Here is a 27,863-nt window from a genome sequence, read left to right as displayed (position 1 = left end):
TTTTGTGTGTATTGCTCAAGATTTCCAGCATCTGCAGAACCTCCTGAGTTTATTACGAGGGGCGATAAAGGCACTGGAGAAGGTGTAAATGATATTTACCAGAACTTCAAGAGTATAATAATTACAGCCTTTTTCTGTAAATCTAAAGAGGAATGATGTTACCCAATACAGCCTGTTAAAAGTAGAAAAAGATAGAGGTAACAAAATTACTGCATGTGGGAGAGTTTAAAACTCGAGACCATTAAGCTGATAGCTCTAAGTAAATGGTAATAATCTAGTAAATAATTCAGGAGAAACAACCCGGAGGCTGGTGGAGTAGAGTTTGCTATCAAAAGGAGCCACAGTGCTGAGTGGTATGGATTATGGATGTGGAAATAATATCAACTCAGAGAAGAATAGAGGTGAAGTTAAACAAAATTCAACACAATCTGTAGTGTGGACTCCTTGTACTGATTGTCTTATTTCTCAATTATAGACATAAAATATTCTGTTATATCATGTAACATTACAACCACCGATCTTCAAACACAAGCAGGTACTTTGTATGGTAGGAAGGCATTCTTTCTTTATCGGTGTGCTCCATGCATATAATAGAAGGTGCTGGGCTGGGATTGGCACAGGCCTGGAGTACTGATGCTGATTCTAAAGGAGGAGTTGAGGCCTGCTTTGATGCTGAGGTACATCCGAGGGTGTATGCTGGGACACAAGAGGGATGTGACCCGGGGTCATCAGGTGTTTCGGATGCTTCGATGTCAGACACTCTCACCCAGGCCACCCAGCCAGGGTTGATCAGGCTCTGGCTTGTGTCCCAGCTGCGTTGGTCCACGGGTCACACCTCTTGATCGTTAGTCATCTGGACGCTCGCTCAGCAGCCCCTGTGATGGTCCTAATGGCTGCCCCCATAATGCTAAGGAGAGAGTAGGTTATTCAATAATCAGGTTAGGCCCAACCACTGGGTTTGATCCTCTTTCGGACAATATCTAGACTACATTATTTATTAGGACAATGATTAGGAGCAGAGGTACTCTCTGAATTCAAGGGCTGCAGATATGTTGTGGACGTAAAGTATGATAATAGCAACGTAACGTGAAAAATCCCTATTTTTTGAATAGGAAAATGGTGGTAAATCCAATGTAATGTAGGAAAATTTGAGATCAGCAACTTTGGACCTAAAGGGGATAGAATTGAGAACTTTTTGTATGATGATAAAATAGAAAGAGTGAAGACTTCTGGTAAGATGGCGATTGTTTAGTCGCTTCAAACTTTTGCTCCGTTATATTTCCTATCTTTGCGCTATGTGTCTCCCTTTTTAAACCTTAGTTTGTTATTTTATTAGTTTTCTTTTATCTGCCTGCGAATACACCTATCTCATAATGGCTACAAAAGGTACTAAAATCGAGAAAAAAGAAACTTCCACGGCTCTGTCGGCTGAGATTCTCGCTATTTTGGAACAACATCGACAAGATACTTTAACGGATATCAAGACTGAATTGAGAACTTCTATCAATCAGCTGGAATCAAAATTGGATCAGATTAATGCCAGAGTGGATGACCATGCTGAACATTTATCTCGCATCGACCTAACCTCTGAAGATTTAGAACACTGTGTTCAACATCTCGAAACTTTCTGCTCCAACCTAGCGGAGGAGAACAGTAAACTTACTTCCAAAATGGTGGATCTCGAAAATCGGAGCAGACGCTGCAATCTGCGAATTCTCGGTTTGCCGGAGGCCACCGAAAAGGGCTCTTCCGTTGAATTTTTCTCTTCTTTTCTCTGTGAGATTTTCGGGAAAGAATTTCTTCCGACTCCACCTGAGCTAGAAAGGGCTCACAGGATTTATGTTCCTCGTGCAATTTTGGGTTCCCATCCACAGCCAATTATTTTATGCTTTCATCGATACCAGGTGAAAAACCGTTTGATTATGGAGGCACGCTGCAGAGGTACTTTTGCTTTTCAAAACACGAATATTCGTTTTGTGGAAGATTATGCCCCCCAGGTTCTGAAGATGCGTGCTGAGCTTAAAGGTGTAATAAAAGTGCTTTTTGATCGTGGATTCAGACCTTCTCTCCGTAATCCAGCCGATCTTCGAATTACGCTTACTACTGGAGAAAATAAGTGGTTTAAATCAGTGAAGGAGGCTGAGTTGTTTTTTGGAAATCTTCCAGCCATCTTGACTTCTTCGGAACCGGTCTGACTTTCTAAAATGGCTGATAAGTACTTTTCGAAGTAAAGTTCTTTTTTCCAAACTCAGACTCTAATTGAATAATTCAGACATTAACTATTGAGATTCTAAGGGCTCTAGTTAATCTCTCCCTGGACTTGGTGCGTTTTTCCTAAATAGATGATTTAAATTTAATGTTTCCCTGCGGACTTTTAGATTTTACCTGTGTAATTTATTTTACTTCTGTATAATGTTATCTATAGAGAACTACAATTGATCTTAATTTGTTTTGGAGGCTTGGAGTTTTTTATTGAAGGCCTCCCTGTTGGTTGATTTATAGTATAAGATTTGCTTTTTTTTTGTAAACGGCTGATAAGTACTCTCTTTAAATTTATAATTTCCCCCTTCCCCCCTTTTTATTTTTTTTTCTTTCAATTTTTCATAGTTTCTCGCGGGTAGGTTAGTTTTTTTTCTGATTTTTTTAATATAAGTTTTATACCTTTTCTGATGAAGTTGTTCCTATTTGTAATTTTGCTCTCTAGTGCATAAATTAGCTATTATTTGCTATATTGTGTATACGGAACCTTTGTCAACGATACGGAACTGGAAGTCATTTTTGGGTTAATATTTTTCGTAGAGCTAGCTGCTTTTTTGGGTAGCCATCTAGTTTTGGGTTGTGAGGGTGGGGTGGGTTCTCCAGTTCCAACACTACTCACTGTTTTTTTTGTTTTTCCCTTGTTATTCAGGACATGTCTGTGTCCTGATTCTACTGATTTATGTTTACATTTTTGCTCCCAGACTGTTATTGTACTGTTTGATTTTTTTATATGCCTACTACCTTCTATGCACTAGCAATTGATAATGGTTAAAACACTTAAATTTGTGAGCTGGAATGTGAAGGGATTGAATCATCCTGTTAAAAGAAGGAAGGTCTTCTCTCATATTAAACAACTCAAAGCTGACATTGCTTTCCTTCAGGAAACTCATATTCGTAGTTTTGATAATTCTCGGCTTTTGTCAAAGTGGGTGGGTCAACATTTTCATTCATCCTTTGCCGCCAAAGCTGGGGGGGGGGTGCGGTTTCTATCCTTATTAATTCAAATATTCCTTTTGAACTCCATAATAAGATATCTGATACAAATGGCCGTTTTATTATTGTTTCTGGTAAATTATATAATACTGAAGTTGTACTAGCAAACCTGTATGCTCCCAATTTTGATGAAGTTAATTTTTTTGAATGTTTTTTCTCCTCACTACCAGATTTAAATTCATATTCTCTTATAATGGTTGACGACTTTAATTGTTGGTTAGATCCTAATTTGGATCGATCGTCCTCTGTTACTAGATCACCGACTAAGTCTGCTTTAGCTATTCACTCTTTTCTTTCTAATTATGGTATCTCAGATATATGGCATTTTCTTCATCCTACTGAGAGAGCTTATTCTTTTTTTTCACATGTTCACCATACCTTTACTAGAATTGACTATTTTTTACTTGATAATCAACTTATTTCATTTGTCTATTCTGTGATTATCAGAGTATACTGATTTCTGACCATGCCCCAATTACTTTGTCTTTAAACTTTCCTGGTCTCCCTCAGAGGAATAAACGCTGGCGTTTTAATTCGACTTTATTATCAGATGATAACTTTCTAAAATTTATTAAGGATCAGATAAATTTTTATTTTAACACTAATACATCATCTGAAATGTCATCCCAGAATGTCTGGGATGCCATGAAAGCATATTTGAGGGGTCAAATAATCTCTTATACAGCAAATCTTAATAGAAAGTCCCGTATAGATCGATTAGACCTAATTAATCAGATTAAAGAATTAGATCAATTGTATGCTCAAAGTAATAATCCTGAATTATACAAGAAGCGTGTAGAACTTCAAACTAAATTTGATCTTCTGTCTACTCAACCTGTTGAACGCCAACTTCTTGAAAGTAAGAGTCGCTTTTATATTCATGGTGACAAATCTGGTAAATTTCTAGTTAATCAGCTGAGGCGTTCTAAAGCTAAACAACATATTACAAAGATCCAGAAGGAGAATGGGGATTTTACATCGGATCACTTAGAAATCAATGACGTATTTAAAAATTTTTACTCTTGGCTTTATTCCTCTGAATCTCTGAATGAGAATATTTCTGTTGATCTTTTCTTAAATAATCTGAATATTCCTTCACTTTCATCTGATTTTAAAGAAAAACTGAATGAGCCTATATCATCAGAAGAAATATCTTTTGCAATTTCTGCATTGTCTTCAGGAAAATCTCCTGGACCTGATGGGTTCCCCGTAGAGTTTTATAAATCGTTCTCTTCACTCCTTTCTCCTCAGTTACTCTCAGTACTATCTGACTCGTTTAATTATGGTAAATTGCCACCCTCTTTTAATGAGGCATCTGTTATTCTTTTATTAAAAAAGGGTAAAGACCCCACAGAGTGCTCCTCGTAAAGGCCGATTTCTTTGCTTAATGTTGATGTTAAAATCTTGGCCAAAGTTTTGGCTCATAGATTAGAAACTGTTATTCCCTCTATTATTTCTGATGATCAAACTGGTTTTATTAAAAACCGTCTTCCTTTTTTTAACATTCAGCGTTTATTTAATATTTTATATTCACCTTCAACTGGGATTCCTGAATGTGTTATTTCTCTTGATGCGGAGAAAGCTTTTGATCGTATAGAGTGGAACTACCTCTTTGCAGTTTTAAAAAAATTTGACTTTGGTCAAAGTTTTATCTCTTGGATCAAATTGCTCTATCTGTGTCCTACCGCCTCTGTTTTGACTAATTTTCAGCTATTTAACCTCAAACGTGGCACCCGTCAAGGATGCCCTTTAAGTCCCTTTCTCTTTGATTTGGCTATAGAACCTCTGGCGATAACATTCTGAAGCTGTCCTGAACTGACCGGGATCTGGAGGGGGGTTTTGAGCATAATGTTTCTCTTTATGCTGATGATCTATTACTTTTTCTTTCAAATCCGTCCACATCCTTACCTCCAATGTTTTCACTTCTTGATCAATTTAGCCAGTTTTCTGGCTATAAACTTAATTTACATAAGAGTGAACTTTTCCCGATTAATAAAGAAGCACAAGTATTAGCATTTCGTGACCTCCCCTTTAAAGTAGTTCATAATCAATTTACTTACCTTGGGATTACAGTTACAAGGAAGTTTAAAGATCTTTTTTGTGAAAATTTTGCTAATCTTTTATATACTACAAAACAGAGTCTGTCACAATGGTCACCTCTATCTATGTCCTTGGTAGGTCGTATTCATGTTGTTAAAATGTATGTTCTCCCTAAATTTTTATATTTATTTCAATCTATCCCAATTTTTATTCCTGAAACCTTTTTTGATTCCTTAGACTCTATTGTTTTGTCATATCTGTGGAAGAATAAGCATTCTAGAATTAATAAAATTTATCTTCAAAAATCTAAAAAAGAGGGTGGCATGGCCTTATCTAACTTTCATTTATATTACTGGGCAGCTAACATATGTTGCACTGCCTTTTGGTCTTTTTTTCATAGCCAACCCGAGAGCCCTAATTGGGTGGCAATGGAGTTGAATTCCACTAAAGATTTATCTATTTCTGCACTTCTTAGCTCTGCACTCCCTAGTAGTTTGTCTAGACTAATTGTTAATCCTCTTGTCAGACACACTTTGCGAATATGGGCCCAGTTTAGGAAATTTTATGGTTTTTATGGTTTTTTCCTTTCTAGTCCTATCTTACATAATCATCTTTTTTTACCTACTATGTATGACTCAACATTCTATGATTGGTATAGGAAGGGCAGTAGACATTTTGAAGATCTTTTTATCGATAATCGCTTCGCATCCTTTCAACAGCTCTCTGCTAAGTTCAATCTGCCTAATGCCCATTTTTTTAGATATCTCCAAATTAGACACTTTATCAATCCTTTAAATCCTAACTTCCCTGAAATGCCCGAGAAAAATGTTATGGATTTCTTTCTTTCTATTAATCCACTGGGTAAAGGTTTAATATCATTTATTTGTGATAAATCAGCATTCTTACAGCGTGCCCCTGTGGATAAAATTAGAATGGCTTGGGAGCATGATTTAAATATCTCTTTATCTGATGAGATTTGGGACTTGATTCTCAAATCGGTTAATTCAACCTCTCTTTGTGCTCGCCATTTCCTTTTACAGTTTAAGATTGTTCATAGAGCCCGTATGTCCAAATCTAAATTATCTCGATTTTACCCTAATATTAGTCCTCTTTGTGATAAATGCAAAAGGGGCGAGGCTTCTCTTATTCATATGTACTGGTCCTGTCCTAGTTTAGAGTAATTTTGGAAAGATGTTTTTATAACTTTATCCTGTATTCTGAATCACCACTTAGAACCTAACCCTTTAATTGCTCTGTTTGGTTTTTTGGGTGAGACAGATATACGTTTGAGTTCGACTAAGTGTCGAATATTATCTTTTGCTTCTCTCCTGGCTAGACATCTAATCCTCCTTAGATGGAGAGATGTTGCCCCGCCCACGCATGCTCAATGGCTTAATGATATTATGTCCTGTTTAGACCTTGAAAAAATTCATTATTCAATTCTTAATTCGGATATAAAGTTTCATAAGGTCTGGGGACCTTTTATTGAGTACTTTCATAACTTTCCTCTTAATTAAGGTTTTTTTTTCAGTCCCTTACTTTCAGCTCTTCTTTTTTTTTTGGTAGTAGGCATTATTATCTTCTGTTTTCAAGTGTATTTACAGTTTTGGGGGTTTGAATGTCCTGATTTATATCTGCTATATTTTGTTGTGGTTGGTCTGGAGTTTTTTTTTGTTGTGGGACTTGGGGAGGATACTAACTTTACATGACTTCAATTTGGGTGCTTTCTCAATTATCTTTTTTGTATTATATTATTATTGTATGTTTATTTTGCACTGTATTAATTTTTTATTTTGGTTTGGGTTTTTTTTTATTTGTAGTGTTGGAGAAAATGCATTAAAAAATCAATTAAAAAAATAGAAAGAGTGGTAACATAAAGAGATGGTCCTGTAAAATGTCATGGATATACATGTTAAAACATATTACATACTCCAGGACTTTTACAAAGGGGGCCATCATTAATTTAAATCTAAACAAACTCCTAATTAGTCTTGGGGTTCGGTGAGAATTTCTGGGCTTTGGAAGGAGTGCAGCGTGAACGTTGCAGAATGATACATGGATTCCACTTGCAGGGTGAGATTACTGTCACTTTTGAGGATGACAGTAAAAGTTTTCAAAGTGTTGGGCTAAATCAAGCAGGCCTTCTCCCTGGACTCACTGCCATGGTCTCTACCAGGACAGCCATCTTCTAGAAATGGTGGCCACTTCAAGCTCATCCTCTACAACAGGGGTCCATGAAATGGATGGGGTCTGAGCAGCAAGCCAGGCTTAATCATTGGATCCTAGATCTTTACCTCTTCATCCACACTACTAATTGCCATTGTCAAAGGATTTTTAACTCTGTATAATGGTTAAACATTTAAAAGCTATTCAGGTGGATTTCAATAATTACAAAATAAATATTTAAAATGTAGAAGTAAATCAAGAAACGCATCAAAATATGACATTGTAAATGTAAAGTGAGTTTTTAAGCGTCATGTGCACTGACCTTTTGAACCACCAGTGATCTCATGCAGGTGATCACCATCCACACACCAGTCCTCCGGGGTATAAGGCTGAAGGACCAAATGGAAATTGTTCCCTCACCCTGGCTGTAGTAAGCCAGTGTTGTGTCACTGTGCTCGATGGTAATCAGTGAACACTCAGGTGCACCAGTGTCTGACCTCAAGCATGCCTTTTAACTGTGCATGTTTCAAGGTGTGCTAACCTACAGAGGACAAAACCAGTGACTCCTTTGGTGCTGCTAGCAATATGAGTGGAGTTGATGGGATAAATGGAAACAATAAACTTCCATTGGTTGGAGAGTTTAGGTCCAGGTGATATTAGCTGAAAGAGAGAGCTAATTCTTTCAGAAGTGGTCTACACTTCAACATTAACTAGCTGGTTAAACACAATCATTCCACAGATCTAGTCAAAAACCTGGGCCTGACTGGAAGACCCCAGTCTATGCGGATTGGTAATAATATCTCTACCTTGCTGATAATCAACACAGATGACCCGTCAAGGAAGAGTGCTTAGCCCACTGCTCTGCTGTCTTTACACTTGTAACTGTGTGGCTAGGCACAGCTCAAGTGCCATTTTCTGATGACACTGCTATTGCTGACGGCATCTCAAATGATGAGAAGGCATACAGGAGTGAGGTAGATCAGCTGGTTGAGTGGTGTCGCAGCAACGACCTTTCACTCAGCATCAGTCCCACCAAAGAATTGATTGTGGACTCAGGAAAGGGTAAGCCGAGGGAACACATGGTCTTCATCAAGACATTAGAGGTGGAAAGAGTGAGCACTTTCAAGTTCCTGGGTGACAACATCTCTGAGGATCTATCCTGGGCCCAACGTATAGATGCAGTTACAAAGAAGGCACAACAGTGACTATATTTCATTAGGAGCTTGAGGAGATTTGGTATGTCACCAAAGACATTCACAAATATCTCATTGCTACCTTCAGGGAGGAGGTACAGGAGCCTGAAGAGGCACACTCAATGATTCAGGAACAGCTTCTTCCCCTCTGCCATTAGGTTTTTGAATGGATATTGAACCCAAGAACACTACCTCACTATATATATATATTTTCTCTTTTATTTGTATGTATATACATTTGTATGTTGGCCAGTTGATCTGAGCACCCCGAGGCTGCATTTGGTTGCTCATGTTACATTGTTATTGTACTTGAGATCCACAACAAAAGGTGCAGGTTCCAGCATTAGTCCCACCGAAATGTTGTGAGAGCACAGGGATTCCAGGAAACTCCCCTACACCAACCTGTGTGGTACAGATATTCAAAGTATAGGGTTTAAGAGGACAAAGGAGCTGGTGCACAGAGCTTTATGATCCATAGCGAGAACTCAATATTTTCAGAGCAATATATAGATTGTATTACATCCTGACTGAATAGGTGCCCCACATTGAATGTGTTCCATGGCTCATTACTACATAGGCAATCCCTTTATATGCCAAGTCATCAGTATGCACGATAGGTGTGATTGTAATGGATAATATTACATTGAGAATATCATGTTCTAAATTGTGCATGGGATTTTCTAAACAGTTGTAACGTTAACCTTGTTTTTATATTTCTTTCACTCAGTTGGCATTTCATTTAATTTGCTTCTTAATTGCAGATTTTATACAGTTGGAAAAAGATGATATGATTTCAGTTAAACAAAACAAAACAAATACTTATGCAGAACCTCAAAAAACCGGAGACAGGTTCGCAAGGTAAGTTCCGTTTAGTTAATATAAGATTACATTTGTTTTAGATTTGAGTCGATGCTGGGATGGCTACATGGTGGATTTTAGGAGACTTGAGGGGCCGAATGGTCTAATTCTGCTCCTATATTTTATGGGAACCCTAAGATTCAAGCAATGGCTGCTATGGCATTCGGAGTTAGCTGGTCCTCTTTGTGCCTTGTGGCACATCAGGCAGCAACCATTGCCGCTACCTTAGCATTTTGTGTGTTTTCCACAAAGCCGAGTTGCAAGCTCGACACTCAACCCAGTACAGATGGAAAGTGTGCAGGAGCCGGCGAGATTCGAACCCAGGACCACTCACCTCGAAGTCCGGTGCTGATGCCACTACACCACCAGGCCAACCATTTGGAGTTTGGACACATAGAAATACATTTGGGTCTGGAATTCGGGTGTTAGGGTGGATTTAAGGTTTAGGCTGAGATAGTGATTGAAGTAAACTTGGCATTAAGGTTGGGATAGCAATCAAATTGTTTCGATGGATTTGTTTCGAATTGGCATTGAGGCTAAAGATGTGTTTGGTAATGAAATTTGCACTTGGGAATAGAAGTGTGAATGGAATTTGTATCTTTGTTTCAATGGTACATCACAGTATTCCACTAGCTGTTATAACAGATCAGGCCACTGCCCACATCAGCAGTTTTTACAACTTCTCTTGTTCAGTAGCTCAGGAAGGCAGAGCAAAAATAACAAGATGGCTGGTGCATTATCCTACAGTTAGCTAGTTGTACTGAATTTTCCCCACTTTAAACTGGGCGATTGATTTATAAGGGGTCTGCATGGAGGGAGCACACTGATAAATTCATGCCAGCTCTTTAAGGTCAACCCAGTATGTCCCAGCGTTCAGTGTTGAAACGTAAGATCTTGTTAAATCATTGTGTTGCAGTTGACCTATTGGTGAGATTTCTAGGATTCCATTTGAGAAAACCATAAAAGACACTTTCAGTTTCTGGGTGAGAACTGATCTGTCCACAACACTTACTTCATTCAATGCCCAGATTATTGTAGTAACACCTAGCACCTTGAAGAGTTGATCTTTTCAACGATAAATATGGGATGCCTGACGTTTCACCTTGTATGATCATTATCTCTGAGAAATACCCACCACAGGATGTCATGATGGTAAAAGAAAAATAGAAAATAACAGCAGAGAAGGGTCAACAATAACGATTCCCGCTGTTGCCTGTAAGCCGTTTGTACATTCTCACTGTGACCGTATGGGTTTCCTTCGATGGTACGAAGACATACTCGTCAATTGGTGAAATTGGTCACATGGGTGTAGTTAGGCCGGAAGACCCTGTTACTATGCTGTATGTCTAAATAATAAAAGCTAAATAATAAAAAAAATTCTGTCAAATCCAAAACTCCCTCTCCACCTCCCACGCAGGCACTTAAGTAATTTTGAACCTCATTCTGATTAATCCCCCCCTCTCTCCCCTGTCCTCTCTGTCCCCCGTCCCTATAGCCCTTCCCCCCTGGACCCTCGGACCTCCACTGTCCCCCTCTCCAACCCCCCCCCCCCCACCTCCTCATCCAAACCTCCCTCCACCTCCCCTCTCTCCACCCCTCTCTACCTCCCTCCACTCCCCCCACCGCTGGTCCATAGACTGCCTTGCCTTGGCAGCACCATGAATGCCTCTTGTGTCACCAGAATCTGCCATTTTCTACATTTCCAGGGCTTGCTTACTCCGCCAAGAAGTTTTTAGCTCCTTCGCCCGGTGCTGGACATTTGGCTTGGCCCTGGAGTAAAGTCTTCTTTTGGCTCTGCTGCCAATGTCATTCTGCCAAGGCAGAAAAGGCTTTCTGTTTCTTGGAGATAAATTGTTCTATCTCCCTGTCATTATCATCAAACCATTCCTGATGTTTCCTGGACTTGTACCATAAGGATGTTTTTGCAGGTATGAAAGGTGGTGGACTTAAGCAGACCCCAATGCTCTTCGATATCTTCCAGATAATCCTGTTGGAGGTTTTCCCCAAATGAGGCCTGAAGGTGCTTTTGGGTGGCAGTGTCAACCAGGCTCTTGAGTTTTAGTCTTGGCCTGGTCTCTTCTTATGAACATTTCTCTTTTTCATGAGTCTGATGGACACGATTCAAAGTTCAAAAAGTTCAAAGTAGATTTGTCATCAAAGCATGTGTGGGCAGAGACGTGGCAGATGGAGTTTAATACAGAGAAATGTGATGTGTTGCACTTTGGGAGGTCAAATATAAAAGGACAGTACAAAGTTCAAAGTACATATATTATCGAAGTATATAAACATTATACAACCTTCAGATTCACCTCTTTACAGGCAGCCACAGAACAAAGAAACTCAAAAAAACCAATTTTTGGAAAAAAGATCTTCAAGCACCCAATGCACAGGGGGAAAAAATAAATCTTGTAAACAATAAAAGCAAGCAAATAGCATTCAGAACTGAAGTCCACAAATAGAGTCCGTGCACAGACCCTTAGTTCAGTGCAGAGCCGAGTAAACATCATGGAGCAGCAAGCTGAACCTCGGCCCCTGACACCCTGACCTTTTCAATCCAGCCCAGTGCCTAAATCATCATCCAAACATAGGGTTCAGTCGCTTTGATACGCAATGGGGCCTGGACCCCGCTGCCTGGATTCAACCTGCACCCAGTCTTCCTGATCCGGCCCGGCGCTTGTTGGAGCGGATCAGTCAATGATCTGTCCAGCTGTCTTCGGGGCCATTCCTGGCCTTTGTGATATTCACATCGTGCCAATCCCTAACTCGGACAATGACACAGTCAATGAGATGCCACTGCCCAGATCGGGGCTGCTGCCACAATGCCTTGAATTTGTTTTTCTGATGCAAAAGAGTTTTGGTGATCAGATCGTGCTCAGCACATGTGGAGAGAAGCAGTACTCCAATTAAGTTGAAGTTGCCAATTCCTTCCTTTCCTACGCTACTCTTCCAAAGCATGAAGTCCCAACCCCTAAAAGAATTACCTCATCCTTGGGGATGTTTGACACTGTCGCATCTAGGCAAGCATAGAAGGCCTCTTTTTCATACTCGTGCAAGTCCAGAGTTGGTGCATAAGCACTGATGATGGTTGCTATCTGGTTGTTGGCAAGTGCCAAATGGATCATCGTGAGACATTCACTGATTCCCCACGAGAAGTTCAGAGAGTTGACTGACGAGCTGGCAAACCCAATGCCATGGATGCTGGGCTTGATAGCTGTCTTCTTTCTTAACCGTAACAACACTGTTAGACTCACTGCTCCATAATTCCCAGGGCTATTCCTATTACCTTTATTTAGCAAAGGAATAACATTTACCATCTTTCAGTCTTTTGATACTACTCTCGTGGCCAGAGTACCCAAAGATCATCACCAAAGATACAGCAAGCGCTTCCCTCACTTCCTGCAGTGGCCTGCACTATATCCTGTCTGGCTCCAGGGACTAACCTATCCTGGTGTTTTTCCAAAGTTCATCCTCTTTCTTAATGTCAACTTGTTCCAGTAAATCAACCTTTTTCAAGGTGTTCTCACATTTGTCAGTATCCTTCTCAACAGTGAGTAAATTAACTACTTACCCTAGCTCCTCCAACACCAGGCACATTTTCTTTTTTATCCCTCATTAATCCTATCCTCACTCTAGCCATCCTCCTGTTCATTACATATGTGTAGAATGCCTTGCGGTTTTTCTAAGTGCTACTCACCGAGGCTTTCTCCACACCACCTTCTAGCTCTGAAGTATATTAGTCACAATGAAACGTAGAAAACTACAGCACAATACAGGCCCTTCAGCCCACTATGCTGTGCTAAACATGTGTTACTTTAGAAATTACCTAGGGTTACCCATAGCCCTCTATTTTTCTAAGCTCCATGTACCTATCCAGGAGTCTCTTAAAAAACTCTTATCGTATCCACCATCGCCGGCAGCCCATTCCACACACTCACCACTCTAGGTAAAACAGTTACTCCTGACATCTCCTCTGTACCTACTTCCAAAAACCTTAAAACTGCCCTCTCGTGATAGCCATTTCAGCCCTGGGAAAAAGCTTCTGACTATCACACGATCAATACCTCTCATCATCTTATACACCTCTATCAGGTCACCTCTCATCCTCCATCGCTCCAAGGAGAACAGGCCAAGTTCACTCAAACTATTGTCATAAGGCATGCTCCCCAATCCAGGCAACATCCATCCTCCCCAATCCTCCTCTGCACACGTTCTATAGTTTCCACATACTTCCTGTAGTGAGGTGACCAGACTTGAGCACAGCACTCCAAGTGGGGTCCTATATAGCTGTAACATTACCTCTCGGCTTTTAAACACAATCCCACAGTTGATGAAGTCCAATGCACCGTGGAAAAACTTTATGTTCTGGAAACAAGCCATTCAGGATTGTTTCAGGGCCCGCTACTATGGGATGCAATCTCGGCATGGTCTTAAGGGCGGTATAGCCTGCTGTTAATGGATATGCTCCACTGGGCTTTACTAGCCATATAGACGAGTTAGTAGTGGCTGCAATCTCTCTGAGTATCCCCTGGTGTTTCTGTTCCTTCACTATACCCTGGACAGCTGTCAGTGTGTCAGTTTTTATAGAGTACTGCTTACGGAGTTTATACAGACCCTCCTCTAATAAAAACACAAAATGCTGGCAGAACTCAGCAGGCCAGACAGCATCTATGGGATCTATCCAGCATTTTGTGTTTTTATTTATTTCCAGCATCTGCAGATTCTCTGGTGTTGCCTCCTCTATTTTAACTGGGTTTATCTTTACTGAACCACAATCTTGCTTGTGTGTAGCCCACGCTGCTGGAACTGCTGACAAAGTAACCCATAGACACCATCATGGCTCCAGTCTCTGGTGATCGGGGCAGCTGCGACTATGCGAGCCAGGTTGTGTATTCTGTTGGTTGTACACATTCACTGCCCCTGACTTGTCCATATTATTTCTCCCTTTCCCGAATCTATAACAGTTCCTGCTTCCCTTAGGATGTCTATTCCAAGGATAGTGCCCTCAATACTTGGACATACCCAGAAATACACTGGGAGCTGCACTCCCCCGATTTCCAGTATTTGTGACTCACTTTCACTGCTTTCCCTCCTACATCCCTAATATCAATGGCTTATTCAGTTGTTGGCAAGGGTAGGTCTATAATCGATACTGAAGCCCCTGTGTCCACTAACATATCATATTGCCGTCCCCCTAACAATGCTGTTGTGTACATCCGCAGGTCACCAGCGCTGGCAGTGGGGCCTGCCGCCACATCTTTTTCTGACCTAGGAGCCACCTTTACTAGCTCTTTGATCTGATCGACAGTCAGATTGGTCAGACTGGGTGCCAGTGGGGTGAGAGATTATGTGTCTGCTGTGATATCCTCTGTTTTGGACAGTGCCTCCAACCATGTCCCAAATGGCCACACTCGTAGCCGATCTCTCTTGCACTTCCTTCGGTCTATCTAACTAGCCCACAAAACTACTGCAGAGTAGGTCAACCCACTGTTTTGCCTAAATCTAAAAATTCCTGGTGGGCTGAACACAGGCCTTTGTTCAGTATTTTCAGGAAGACTTGGTCGTCCCTCCCTGGATTATCCAACCCGGAATACTCCTCATACGCTTGATATCACTGGACAACAAATTTTTTCAAAAGTGTTGTTTCCTCAGAATTTTTTTTGTTTGTGATAGACTTCTTGAAGATGAACACAAATATAATTTCAGAATACTTATATCACGTAGGAATTTGGAGAAACAACAAATTAACATTTATTGAATATAATGTGTTTAATTGCATAATGGTGCTGATGCTTTGCAATAGTTCAACTAAGTTAAAATTATTTTGTTAACAATTTTCATTTGTAATCAGTGTCTGAGGCCTCTCGCCTCAGTGTCCAACAATAATCAGCCAGCACTGATGGAGAGATCTTTTCTCCATGGCCGCAATGTCCTGGTGAAACTTTTCACCATGCTTGTCACTAACAGCACCAAGATTTGCAGGGAAGAAGTCTAAATGGGAATGGAGAAAATTAATCTTTAGTGACATGTTGCATTTCATGGTTTTATATGCTTGAAGCATGCTTTCAACCAGCTGCATGTAGTTTGGTGTTCTGTAGATGCTGAGAAAATTTTCAACAGCTTTCTTGAATGCCTTCCATGTGATTTTATCCAGTCCCACTAAAAATTCTTCAAATTGCCTGTCATTGATGATCTGTTTGATTTGTGGACCAACAAAAATACTTCTCTTAATCTTGGCGTCAATTATTCTGGGAAGCATCTGTCTCAAATATCAAAATCCTTTATAGAAATTTGTGTTTGGTGATAGCAAATCCCATCCTTACAGTCCTGAATGCAATAATTATTACTACAACCTGTCCTGCCATGCAGCAGCCGTGCCGCCTAAGCATGGCCAAGCATGCCTGGATGAGATAGGAAACTTTCCAGCTTACATTGTAGGCAACTTTTTATTTGACTTGAACAGTACTCAAACAGGAGTACTTAATGTTAAGGGGGGCAGCCACTGGGGTACTCTCTAGTATCTGACTCTTGCCCTTCCCTCTACTGACTGTGACCCACTTATCTGTCTCCCGAGGCCCCGGTGTGACTACCTGCCTATAGCTCCTCTCTATTACCGACTCACTTTCCCTGACCAGACGAAGGTCATCGAGCTGCATCTCCAGTTCCCTAACCCGGTCCCTAAGGAGCTGCAGCTCGACGCACCCGGTGCAGATCTGGCTGTCTGGGAGGCTGGGAGTCTCCCGGACTTCCCACATCTGACACCCAGTACAGAACACCGGCCTCACAGACATACTTTCTGTTTCTAACTTACCTCGCCTCGACCCATTATCGCTGAAGCCTGAATGAGCCAAAGCCCTACCACTATGCCTCAGACCACTCCGTCAATGACCACTCCGCTAGGTAGAGCCTCCCTTTTATGCCTGAACCTTCCCTGCTATCTAACTCATGAATGTTGCTCCGGTTATAGCCGCTGATAGGCCACATACAAAGGATGAGTGCTCTCGAAGCTCCCTTTTTAAGTAACCGCCACTGACCTGTGAGAAATCCCTCTTGGTAGAGCTCTGTTCACACCGCTGATAGGCCACATACAATGGACGAACGCTCTCGAAGCTCCCTTTTTAAATAACCGCCACTGACCTGCGAGAAATTCCTCTATTCTTAAGCTCCTTCCTGTCAACTGTGGTTCCAACTATTTTTTCTCTGCCTCAATGGGACTTATCTATCCAGATCTCCATGCAGGAACTCCATAAAAGACCTCCACATTTCTGTTGAACATTTCCTTGACTACACTCAGCACCTGCCTAATACCATTATAATTCCGCCTCTCCCAGTTAAATACTTTCCTGTACCATCTTATCCCTTTCCAAGGCTATGATAAAGGTTAGAGAGTTGTGGTCACTGTCTCCAAAACACTCACCCACTGAGAGATCTGACACCTTCATTGTCTAGCACCAAATCCAATGTGGCCTTTCCTCTACTTTAATGACATATTGAGTCAGGAACCCTTTCAGGACACACCTAACAAATTCCACCTTATCAAAACCTTTTGCACTAAAGAGATGCCTGTTAAAGCTGAAGTCACTCATGACAACAAACTTGTTATAGTTGCATTGTTACAAAACCTGTTCCCAGTCTGCTCCTTGGTATCTCTGTTGCTATTGGCGTTTCTATGGAATACGCCCAATATAGTGATTGCTCCCTTACCATTTCTGACTTCCACTCACACCAACCTGGAAGACAATCCCTCCACAATGTCCTCACTTTCTGCAGCTGTGAAATATTTCTGATTAGCAATACCATCCCCTACCACTTTTATAACCACCCTGACGTCCCTGAAATTATCTAGTAGAGAACAGTGGTATTCTGCTTCATACTTTTCTGGGACCGCTGCTCTTTTGAATGTTATTAATGACTTGGATGAGGAAGTGGAAGGGTGTGCAGGTAACTTTGCAGATGACGCGAAGGCTGATTGAGTTGTGGATGGTGCGGTAAACTGTCATAGGTTACAAGACAAGGTAGGGTGGAGAGCTGAACTGAGAAGTGACAGATGGAGTTCAATCTGGAAAATTGTGAAGTGATACACTTCGGAAGCTTGAACTTGAAGGCAGAATACAAGGTTAATGGAAGGATTCTTAGGAGTTTGGAGGGACAGAGGGATCTTGGGGCCCTGGTCTATCGATCCCTCAAAGTTTTTGTGCAAGTTAATAGGTTAAGAAAGCATATGGTGTGTTAGCCTACATTAGTCAGGGGAATTGAGTTCAGGAACTGCAAGGTAGTGTTGCAGTTTTATAAAACTCTGGTTAGACCACCCTTGGAGAATTGTGTTCGGTTCTGGTCACCTCATTATAGGAAGGTTATGGAAACTTCAGGGAGTGGGAGTGGAGATTTGCCAGGATGCTGCATGGATTAGACAGCATGTCTAATGATGAAAGGTTGAACAACCTCTGGAGAGTTGTGAGGTGACTTGATAGAGATGTGTAAGATGATAAAAGAAAACGTAAAGTGGAGAATCAGCACCAGCTCGCAAATGGCTAATACAAGGGGGCATAATTTAAGGTGAATGGATGAAAGTGTAGGTGAATGTCTGAGGTAGTTTTTTTTTAGATGTGTGGAGCTCACTACCAGATGATGGGAAAGGCAGATACATTGGAGGCTTTATACAAATCTGTGAAGCAACTAGTCAGAACAGTCTCATCTTACAGCTATAGAAATTTTTATGAGTCTTTGGTGACATCTTCCAGCTCCCAAAGAGGTACAGCTGCTGCCATGTCTTTTTTGTGTCGGGCCCAGGTCAGATCCTCTGAAATGCTGATGCCTTGAACTTGAAGCTGCTCACCATTTTCACCACTGAACCCTCAATGAGGACTGGTGTGTTCTCTTGAGTTCCCTTTCCTGAAGTTCACAATCAATTCCTTAGTCTTGCTGATGTTGAGTGTGAGGTTGTTGTTGGAGTATCACTGAACCAACCTGATCTATCTTTATGCCTCCTGTTGCCACTTGAGATTCTACCAACAACAGTGGTGTCATCACTGAAATTAGACATGAAGCTGTGTGTAGGTCTTGAGAGTAGAGAAAGTGGAACTGTGGGCCAAACACTCATCATTAAGTCAGTGTTGATGTCAGTGAGATGTCATTTCCAAACTGATGGTGATCTCTCAATAAGGAAGTCCAGGATCCAGTTGCAAGGGAGGTACAGAGGCCCAGGTTTTGACACTTGGTTATTGGTGCTGAAGGAATTATGATGCTGAAAGCTCAGCTGTAATTGATAAACAGTGGCCTTATGTAAGTCTTGTTGCTGCCCAAAGCAGAGTGAAGAACCACTGAGATTGTATCCACTGTAGAATTACTATGACAGTAGATGAATTACAGTGGGTCCAGGTCCTTGCTCAGGCAGGGGTTAATTCTAGCCATAACCAACTCTCGAATGACTTCATTAAGGTAGATGTGAGTACTAGACCGGGCAATAATCATTGAGGCAATTCATCCTTCCTTTCTGGCACCAGAATGATCGATGCCCTTTTGAAGCAGGCAGGAACCTCCGACTGCAGCAGCAAGAGTTGGGAGATATCCATGACCACCCCTGCCAGGCGGTCGGCACAGATTTTCATACTGGCCCAGGTGCACCACCGGGACCTGATGCTGTGTGTGCAATGATTTACCCTCTTGAAGAACTTTTGGATACTGCCCTCCAAGACAGAGATCTCAGTGTCACCAGATGCTATGGGGATTCACACAGATCTAGTGTTATTCTCCCATTCAAAGCAAGCGTAAAGGTTCATCAAGGAGTGAGGAATCACTCCCATTTATGCTGTTAGGTTTCACCCTATAGGAAGTAATGGCAGGCAAACACTGCCACAAATATCATGCATCTGATTCTGTCTTCAGCTTCACTCCGAATTGCCTGTTTGTCCTCACAATGCCTTCTGCACGCTGTACCTGGATATCCCACAGTTAGAGCAGAGTGCATCAAGTGAAGGAGAAGAATAGTACTCTATGATAATGTTCGCTGACAGTCACGTTCAATCCCACAGTAACCCAGTAACCTATTTACCACTATCCTGTTGCGTACTGGTAACATGCTTTCTTTCTACTACAGAGTAGAGTGTATGGAGTATCCAGGGAGAGGTAGCATCTCCGGTGGCAGGTTTGTCATCTGTTACGTACCCCGTAACTGGGTCACTTACCAGCAAAAATAGAGAGGTCCGTTGAAGTCTGATGGTACTATTTTTAACTGTATTTATTGATAAAATACATAAAAATAATATCAATGCAAACATACAGATAATATACGTCGTCGATACTAAATCTAAAAGCGCGGGTATAATAATAATCAATAAGAAATAGCTCTATCGTTGTCTAGGGGATAATGTATTGTCCGATGGAAATATAAAAGTCACTCAAGTTCATTCAAGCTGCAGCTTTTGGTTGGAGAGAGAGACGAGGTTTTTAGAACTTGCCCGGTTTTCTGTTTTATGGTGTCGATCTTTCAAAATGGCGTCGGTGGTGATCTCTTCCTTAGCTAAGCCGACTTCCGTGGTAGGGCCTCAATCCCGGGGCAATGGGAAAGGACACACGTGGGCCCTCCACCGGCTATTGCTATTAAACGCTGTCACAGAACTAGCGTTTCTCCTGGTGCGTGTCAAGGGCCGTTCCCCAGTCTCTCTTTTATCCTGACTCACAGGGTCTCAGATGTCAATCAGGGTGGAATGATGCCATCCCCCCAACCAGCCCACGTTGCCTGAGGGCTTTCCATGAAGTACAGTACTCAATACACAATCCCGTCTGCAAAAGACAATGACCTGTTCCGTAGCTTTGTATCGCTGGGGCCAGGATATTCCAAACGTCTCTCTCTCATTTCCTGGGTCTCCTGCCCTGACTTAATAGCGATCTTGCGATTCTCAAAAAGGAGGGGGGGGTGGCACAGGCATAACACATCTTCCACTCCAGGGGCAGCTCGGTCACCTTCGGTCCCCACCTGACACCCAGTTCTTACCTGTATCTCCAAGTAACTGTTCACAATAGCCACAACCTGGCACACCACATCTACAGGCAGGCTAAACCAGGTGAGGATAGCCTGGAACCTCCAACCCCCGTGAGATAGGGATATGCCTACCCCAGCAGGTGAAGCTAGTTCCAACAGTGAAATCAACTACAAGATCCAACAGCCAAGAAGACGGTGCTGCAACACTTTGTGGAGAGTGAAGGGCATGACAAGGCACACAAGGCATCATGCCTGTCCACTGCAGCTGAAGAATTCTCTAGCCATGACGATTTTGCGTACCATTGGGCCAAGACGGTGGAACTGCCCCAGTGCAATGGCTTTTTCACTATAAAACTCCTCCTGTGCAGGTTATGTCATCGTCGGAAATGACGGACCACCAACACTACAGAGTAGTAGACACAACGAGGTCCATGGTTCTTCCCCTACCACTGCCATTCACAACATCTCCAGAAGGAAGTCCTTAAGAAGGCAACAACCATCATCAAGTATCACCACCATCCAGGTTATGTCCTCTCCTCACTGGTACCAACAGGCAGGAAGTACAGAGGCCTGAAGTCCCACATCATCAGGTTCAGGAACAGCTACTTTCCTAAACCAACCTGCCTGAGGTAACTAATCTTACCTCAGAAATGGAACACTATAGACCACTTCCTGCACCACCATGGATGTGTCTCTTTTTTTTGCTCTGTGTGTTGTCTGTGATGTTCTTGCAAGCAAATTTTTCATTGTATCAGTACCTCCCTGTACTTGTCCACATGACTTGACTTAGTTAGAACAGTGCCCACTAACCTTCCATGCTTTCCTCGGATAGATTCTTGGTAATAATCTCTCGGATTCGAGCAGTGACTGGAGTTGGGACAGAGTCCTGCCCCTCACCACACACCGTCAGACTTTTGTCCTCTTCGGGCACCTCTGGATTCAGGACAGTCTCTTCGAGTTTCTGAAACAATAACAGAATAGTAAGCTGAGAGCCATGCACGTCCAGAGCAAACACCTCCAAAGCCATCACTGAAGCTTTCCGGAGTAGACAACCTGGTCCCATTGCCAACATGTTGTCATTGCCTTGGCTGTTCACGAAAGAAAAGTGGATGTGTGAATGTAAGAGGAAGGAATATCATACTTAACTTTTTTTCAGTCACATGGACAGCGTAGATAAGCTTGGAGTATTTCTCTTGGAACAGAGGCAGCAGAGGGAAGCTTACAGAGGTGTACATTACTAGACAATAGATAAGGTAGATAGCAGTGAACCTTTCCCCACAGCACATATAGTATTGAAAACCATAACTACTATTGTGGTGTGGACTGCTTGTATAGCTGCTACTTCACAGTTCCAGTGGCCAGGGTTCAATTCTGACCTCAGGTAATGGGTGGGATTTGCACAAACTCCCTGGATTTCCCAGAGTGCTCAGGTTTCCTCCCATATCCAGATGACATGGATCAACTGGTCACTGCAAATCACTCCTGGGTGAATGGTAGAATCTGTGAGGCGAAGCAAGTTAATTGGAATGTGGTGATTAACAAAAAGCGATTTGTGTCGATGGGTGGGTGATAATTAACATGGACTTGATGGACCTAAGATCATGTTTGTGTAACTTGTGATTCCAAGATACAGGCAAGAATAAGGGAACACAGTTGATTTACTATTTCCTCAGATCAGAGAGACGGGGAATGTAAACCTTGCTGTTAGATCAAGGGGAAGGTTGCAGTTTCTATTGTTAATACCAGTGAATCACCACACCTCTCAGCCATTAAGAAGTAAGGTCAGTACAAAGGTCACACCTCAGCTGGATCACTGGCAGAGTAGACAGCAGGAATTACCGCAACCACTCTCCCTCATTTAAAGGTATTCTTTATTCCCGTTATTCAGAGAAAAGCAGAACTGAGAAGTTTGGGATTCTATCACTGCGGTCAAACATGTAACTGCAGCAGAAGTGGGAAGTCTGCAATTCCACACTTTATACATTTTATTAATGCTCCTTATATACACCGTACCAACTAGTTTTGTCTTTATGGAAAACTTAGATGTGATAATCCCCAAGTACTTGTTTAATTCTTAGAGTCATCGAGTAGTACATCACAGAACAGGACCTTCAGCCATCTTGCCCATGGCAAATGTGATGCAAATCTACACTAATTCCGCATTTAGCCCATATTCCATTACCCCTCTCCTATCCAAGTATCTGTCCAAATCTCTTTTAAATATTGTAATTGTACACACCTCTTCAAATTCCACATACCCACCACCCTCTGTGTGAAAAACCTGCTGCTCAAATCTCCTTTACATTCCTCCCCCCCAACTTAAACCTACACCCTTTAGCTTCAGAGTCATTCACCCTATGAAAAAGACTCTGTTTACTCTGTCTATGCCCCTCAGTTTTATAAACTTGTATAAAGACATTCCAGTAAGAATAAACCCCAGCATATCCAATATTTTCCTAATAGTAAAAACTCTTCCATTCCAGGCAAGGTCCATGTGAATCTTTTCTACACTCTTTCTAATGTTACCATATCCTTCTTCTTGTTGTGCAGTGACCAGAACTGTACATAGTGTCTTTAGTGTAGGCTGGCCAGTGTTTCATACAGCTGCAACCTGACGTCCCAACTCTTCTACTAATTATAAACGCCTAGCAATGAGATTGGACAAGGACAAGAAGTGGAATTTTGTTTTATGTTAAGAGGGATAATAAAAACAAGTTTGAAGGAAGAAAATGAACTGTTAACTACATGAGAGAATGGTCTCATATAGGTAGCAGCAGTGAGTGCTGCGACCTCGTAGCCACAGAAACCCAAGTTCGATTCAAACCTTTGCTAGAGTCCATGTGCAGTATGCACGCTCCCTGTATGGCTATTTGGGTTCACTACTACTTCACTATCTAATGCTGGAAGGTTGATTGGTTACAGTAAATTATCACTTTGTTAGGTTAATGGTAAAAAAATCACTCTACCTTGAAATCAGCTTGCACTAATGTCATTATGTTATATTTACTTATTGTGATATTTAAGTGACATATAATTTACAGCAGTTTATATTTATATTTCCCATGTTTGTGCCATACTCTGTTGTGGCTGGTGCTGCAATAAAAGCTACGTATGCTCATGATAACATTCTTGAATTTGAACTTCAAAAGATTCAAAGGGCATGTGTGGGAGAGAATAATTGCAGGGGTACAGGAAAGCAAGGAAAGGTGGAATGGGATTGCTGAGGTTATTCCAGTAAAAACTATTATAGACCAAATAGAGACTTTCCTTGCTAGGACCCACCTGCCTGTTCTCCTCTGTGGCCAGTGTGAGCTGCAGCAGGGTATACTGTACTGGGCCTCAGGAGTGTCATTTAAAAACTATGGACAGACCTTTCAGGACTGAAATCGCTAAGAATCGCTTCTACGTAAATAGCAAGGTGGAAATATTTAATCCTCTGCAGGCAGCATTTGGGATTAGTGAAACAGTAAGTTTAAATTTCGCTGCTGGATTTTCGCTAGGCACAGATATTAAAGAAGGGGGAAAGGAGTACCATGTGTTAAATTACAACTCAGTCACTGAATGACTGAACAGCCTTGATAGGTGAAATGGTCTCTTCCTATTCCCAGGTTCCTATAATTGGCTTGTGGTGAGCTGTACATCTTCACAGGCATGGCATTCCAGTACTGTAGTCAACAGAGAAACGTTGATCAGCATATCATAGGCCAGCAAACCTGGATGGAAGATTATAGGCTATGAACCATGATAAATCAAACCATTTTCTCCCTGTATTGATACTGCCTGACGAATTTCCCCAGTGTTCCCTTATTTCTGATTTTCACAACCGCAATACAGTTTTCAATGTTTCTACAGTTGCAATGGGTATACAATTCCTAGGATTATCTCCCATTGACAAACCTTCAGAACCCTTCATTTATCTTCTACTGGTCTCCCCACTATCAGACATCCCTTTTATTCTCTCCTTTCCTTCCCTCTCTCTGCCACTTCCAACATGCCTCGTCTAAATTTTTCCCACTTCTGATTACCATGAAACATCAGTTGAAGTTTTGCATCTTGGCCTGAAAGGTCGACTGATGTTTGCCTTCCATTGACGTTGCCTGGCCTGCTGAGTTCATCCAGTATTTTGTGTGCTGCTCTGGATTTCCAGCATCTGCACAATCTCTTGTGACCATGAAATCTCAACTCCTTCTCTCCACTGCATTTTCTGTTTTTATTTCACATCTCCAGCATTGGCAGTTTTGTTAATTTTCAGTGCTAGATGTAACTCTTGTTTTTAAATTTGGTCTCTAGGAACATTAGTGGGACCAGTCGAGCCATTTCATTCAGGACCTGAATGTCATTGAAGTAATTACTGTACGAGTAATCATTGAGTTATTACGTTACTGATCCTCACAGTCACTCTAATCTTTACCAGAGGGCACTTACAGTCACAGATTCAGGTACATGCACTATAGACTTCTCCACAACCTACTAGCCTCCAGGTTTAGAGTTAACTGTGGATTTGTAATGGTACTTTTATCCCAGCAGCTGGGAGATAAACAGTTAATGCTTCAGATTGAAGACTCGGTCAAAACCAGGAAAGAGAAATTGTAAAATGGGTAGGTTAGTGAATAAATGTGGGATAAATGTCACTGGATGCCTGGCAGTCTGGACAGACCCAATGAACCAAAGGTATGATCTTTGTGTAGACCTCTATGACGACCCGCAGTAGCAAATGCAGGGGCTTGTATTTGCATATTTGCACCTTCCCAGGAACTCCCAACTCCCAGGTGAGTAAAGAAGGGACAAATAGAACAAAGAGAATGTGTTAAGGCAAAGACAGTGTTGTCATGGAGATGAGTTGTCATTGGGGCAATTAAAAGCAATGCAAGAAGTGTGATGTGTTTCATATGGAAAGTCAGAAAATGCAAATGGACCAAGACTGGCAATGTTAATTCTGACGAAGAGTCTCGGCTCGAAACGTCGACAGTGCTTCTCTTTATAGATGCTGCCTGACCTGCTGTGTTCCACCAGCATTTTGTGTGGGTTGCTTGAATGTTAATTCTGCTTCATTTTACATGATGCTGCCTGATAGATTTTCAATGTTGGTGTGTCAAACACAGCCCGTGTCTTCCGGAGTACTTAAACTGTTCCCTGGTCAGAGTGCATCATGTTGAGGGGTGAGGTGCGCTGATATCGGTGTCCCGTTTGTGTGCCATGTTTGGGTAACGCTGTGTTACAGCCGATTGAGCTACTGCCTCAAAGCACCAGCATCCTTGGCTCAATCCTGAACTGGTGTTTGCACATTCTCCCTGGGATGCAAGGGTTTCCTCTGGGTGCTCCAATTTCCTCCCATACCCAAAGGACATGCTGACTGTAAAATGGGTAGGTTAGTGAATAAATGTGGGATAAATGTCACTGGATGCCTGGTAGTCCGGACAGACCCAATGGACCAAAGGTATGATCTTTGTGTAGACCTCTATGACGACCCGCAGTAGCAAATACAGGGGCTTGCATTTGCATATTTCCACCTTCCCAGGAACTCCCAACCACCCATTGATGAGCTTTGTGAAGTGTAGTCAGTCATTCTGATGGACTACCGATGATGGACAGCTTACTCCCATGAACTACAGAGAGGATGCAGAGGATATTTACAAGGAAGTTGTCTGGATTGGAGAATGTGCCTGATGAGGATGGATTGAGTGAACTTGACCTTTTCTCCTTGGAGCGACGGAGGATGAGAGGTGACCTGATAGAGGTGTATAAGATGATGAGAGGCATTGATCATGGTGATAGTCAGAGGCTTTTTTCCCAGGGCTGAAATGGCTATCACGAGAGGGCATAGTTTTAAGGTGCTTGGAAGTAGGTACAAGGGGGATGTCAGGGATAAGTTCTGCACGCGGAGAGTGATAGGTGTGTGGAATGTACTGCCAGCGAAGGTGGTAGAGGTAGATAAAATAGGGTATTTTAAGAGACTCTTAGGGAAATTCTAGGCAGTTTCTAGAGTAAGTTACATGGTCAGTACAACATTGTAGGTCAATGGGCCTGTAATGAGCTGGAGATGTCTATGTTTCTATGTAACAGCAGGGACAATGGACAGAATGGCCTGCAACCATGTGGAAAATAATATCATGATTCAATTTTAAGAGAGGAGATCCGAGGGCTTTGCATTTTTGTCTTTCAATCTCGAAACAGGAAGTGAGGTTCAATGGAAAATCTTCAAAAGGCAGGCCATCTGGGATAGATTGACAATGGTGGGGTAGTTACCTACAATAAAAGCAGAAAATGCTGGAAATAATCAGTGATCAGGTGGTATCTGTGGAAAGAAAAACAATTTCAGGTCCAGGACCCTTCACTGGATCTCAGAAACAGGTGGAAGTTTCCAATGTCTTCACCGTGTGCCAGTAAACCTCTTTGAACAGTAGATCTTTTACCAACAGCAAGCCTTACAACTCACAATGTCTATGCAGACCTTGATAACAATCAAACTCCATTGATCTGCACAGAGACTACCATCTATCCTTCAACACACACAGAATGCTGGAGGAACTCAGCAGGCCAGGCAGCACCTATGGAAAAAATGTACAGTCGCCGGTTCGGGCCGAAGCGTCGACTGTACTTTTTCCCACAGATGCTGCCCGGCCTGCTGAGTTCCTCCAGCATTTTGTGTGTGTGTTGCTTGGATTTCCAGCATCAGCAGACTTTCTCTTGTCTGTATATCCTTCAATTCCTTGCAAATTTGCCTGTCTTATCTAAGTGCATCTTAAATATTGCTGTCCCGTCTGCTTAAACCACTTCTCATGACAGCGCATTTTAGGACCCTACCACTGGTAAAAAAAAAACCTTGTTTCGTAAATATTTTAGCTTTCTCCCTTTCGTTTTAAAACTGTGGCATCAGTATCTGATATTACCACAGTGAGAAAAAATGTTCTACCCCATCCATGACTCTCCAAATTTTATAAACTTTTCATTCAGGTGGTCCCTCAGCCCCCACAGCGCCAGAAAAAACAGTTCACATTTGTCCAATCTCTCATATATACTTTGCAAATCCAAGCAACGGCCAGTACCATCCATCGGCAAGAAACGAAGCCCGTCATTGAGGGGGGCTTTCAAGGTGTGTGGGAGCAAGACTATTTTGCCACTGGACTGTACAAATGCACAAGTTACTCGCAATGCAATACAGAAAATGGAACTTGCTGGGATCGCAGGCTTTGGCCATTTGCCGTTTGCAACGAGCCGGCCACCGGATTAAATTTTGCCCTGAAGTTGGCCGCCTACCTGGATCACAGCCTCCAGCTTGACCTCGACCCCCGGCGAACTCATGGGGACTGTCGGCTGCACGGGAGCCCGCTGCGGCCACTCGCCAGCTCAGCTTCAGTCAGTCGATCCTTGCACCC

General features: G+C 42.1%; 1 protein-coding gene across 3 annotated transcripts; it reads right to left on the bottom strand.

The window, feature by feature from the left end:
- crocc2 (ciliary rootlet coiled-coil, rootletin family member 2) lies at positions 1–27,863 on the bottom strand. Of its 3 annotated transcripts, none has more exons than XM_073040692.1 (3): positions 27,745–27,863; positions 21,298–21,448; positions 1–907 (listed from the first exon to the last, which is right to left on the bottom strand). In XM_073040692.1, the coding sequence occupies exons 1-3, from the start codon at positions 27,787–27,789 to the stop codon at positions 846–848; spliced, it is 258 nt and encodes an 85-aa protein (XP_072896793.1). In that variant the 5' UTR covers positions 27,790–27,863; the 3' UTR covers positions 1–845. The 3 variants fall into 3 exon arrangements, 2 of the variants coding, with proteins under 2 accessions (XP_072896793.1, XP_072896792.1); XR_012098328.1 differs by lacking the exon at positions 1–907 and adding an exon at positions 8,903–9,053; XM_073040691.1 differs by lacking the exon at positions 1–907 and adding an exon at positions 15,278–15,497.

Source organism: Hemitrygon akajei, chromosome 3 (genome assembly GCF_048418815.1).
Source record: "Hemitrygon akajei chromosome 3, sHemAka1.3, whole genome shotgun sequence".
NCBI lineage: Eukaryota > Metazoa > Chordata > Chondrichthyes > Myliobatiformes > Dasyatidae > Hemitrygon > Hemitrygon akajei.
Note: the sequence above shows the minus strand (reverse complement) of the source record. Positions and strands in the feature narration are given on the sequence as shown.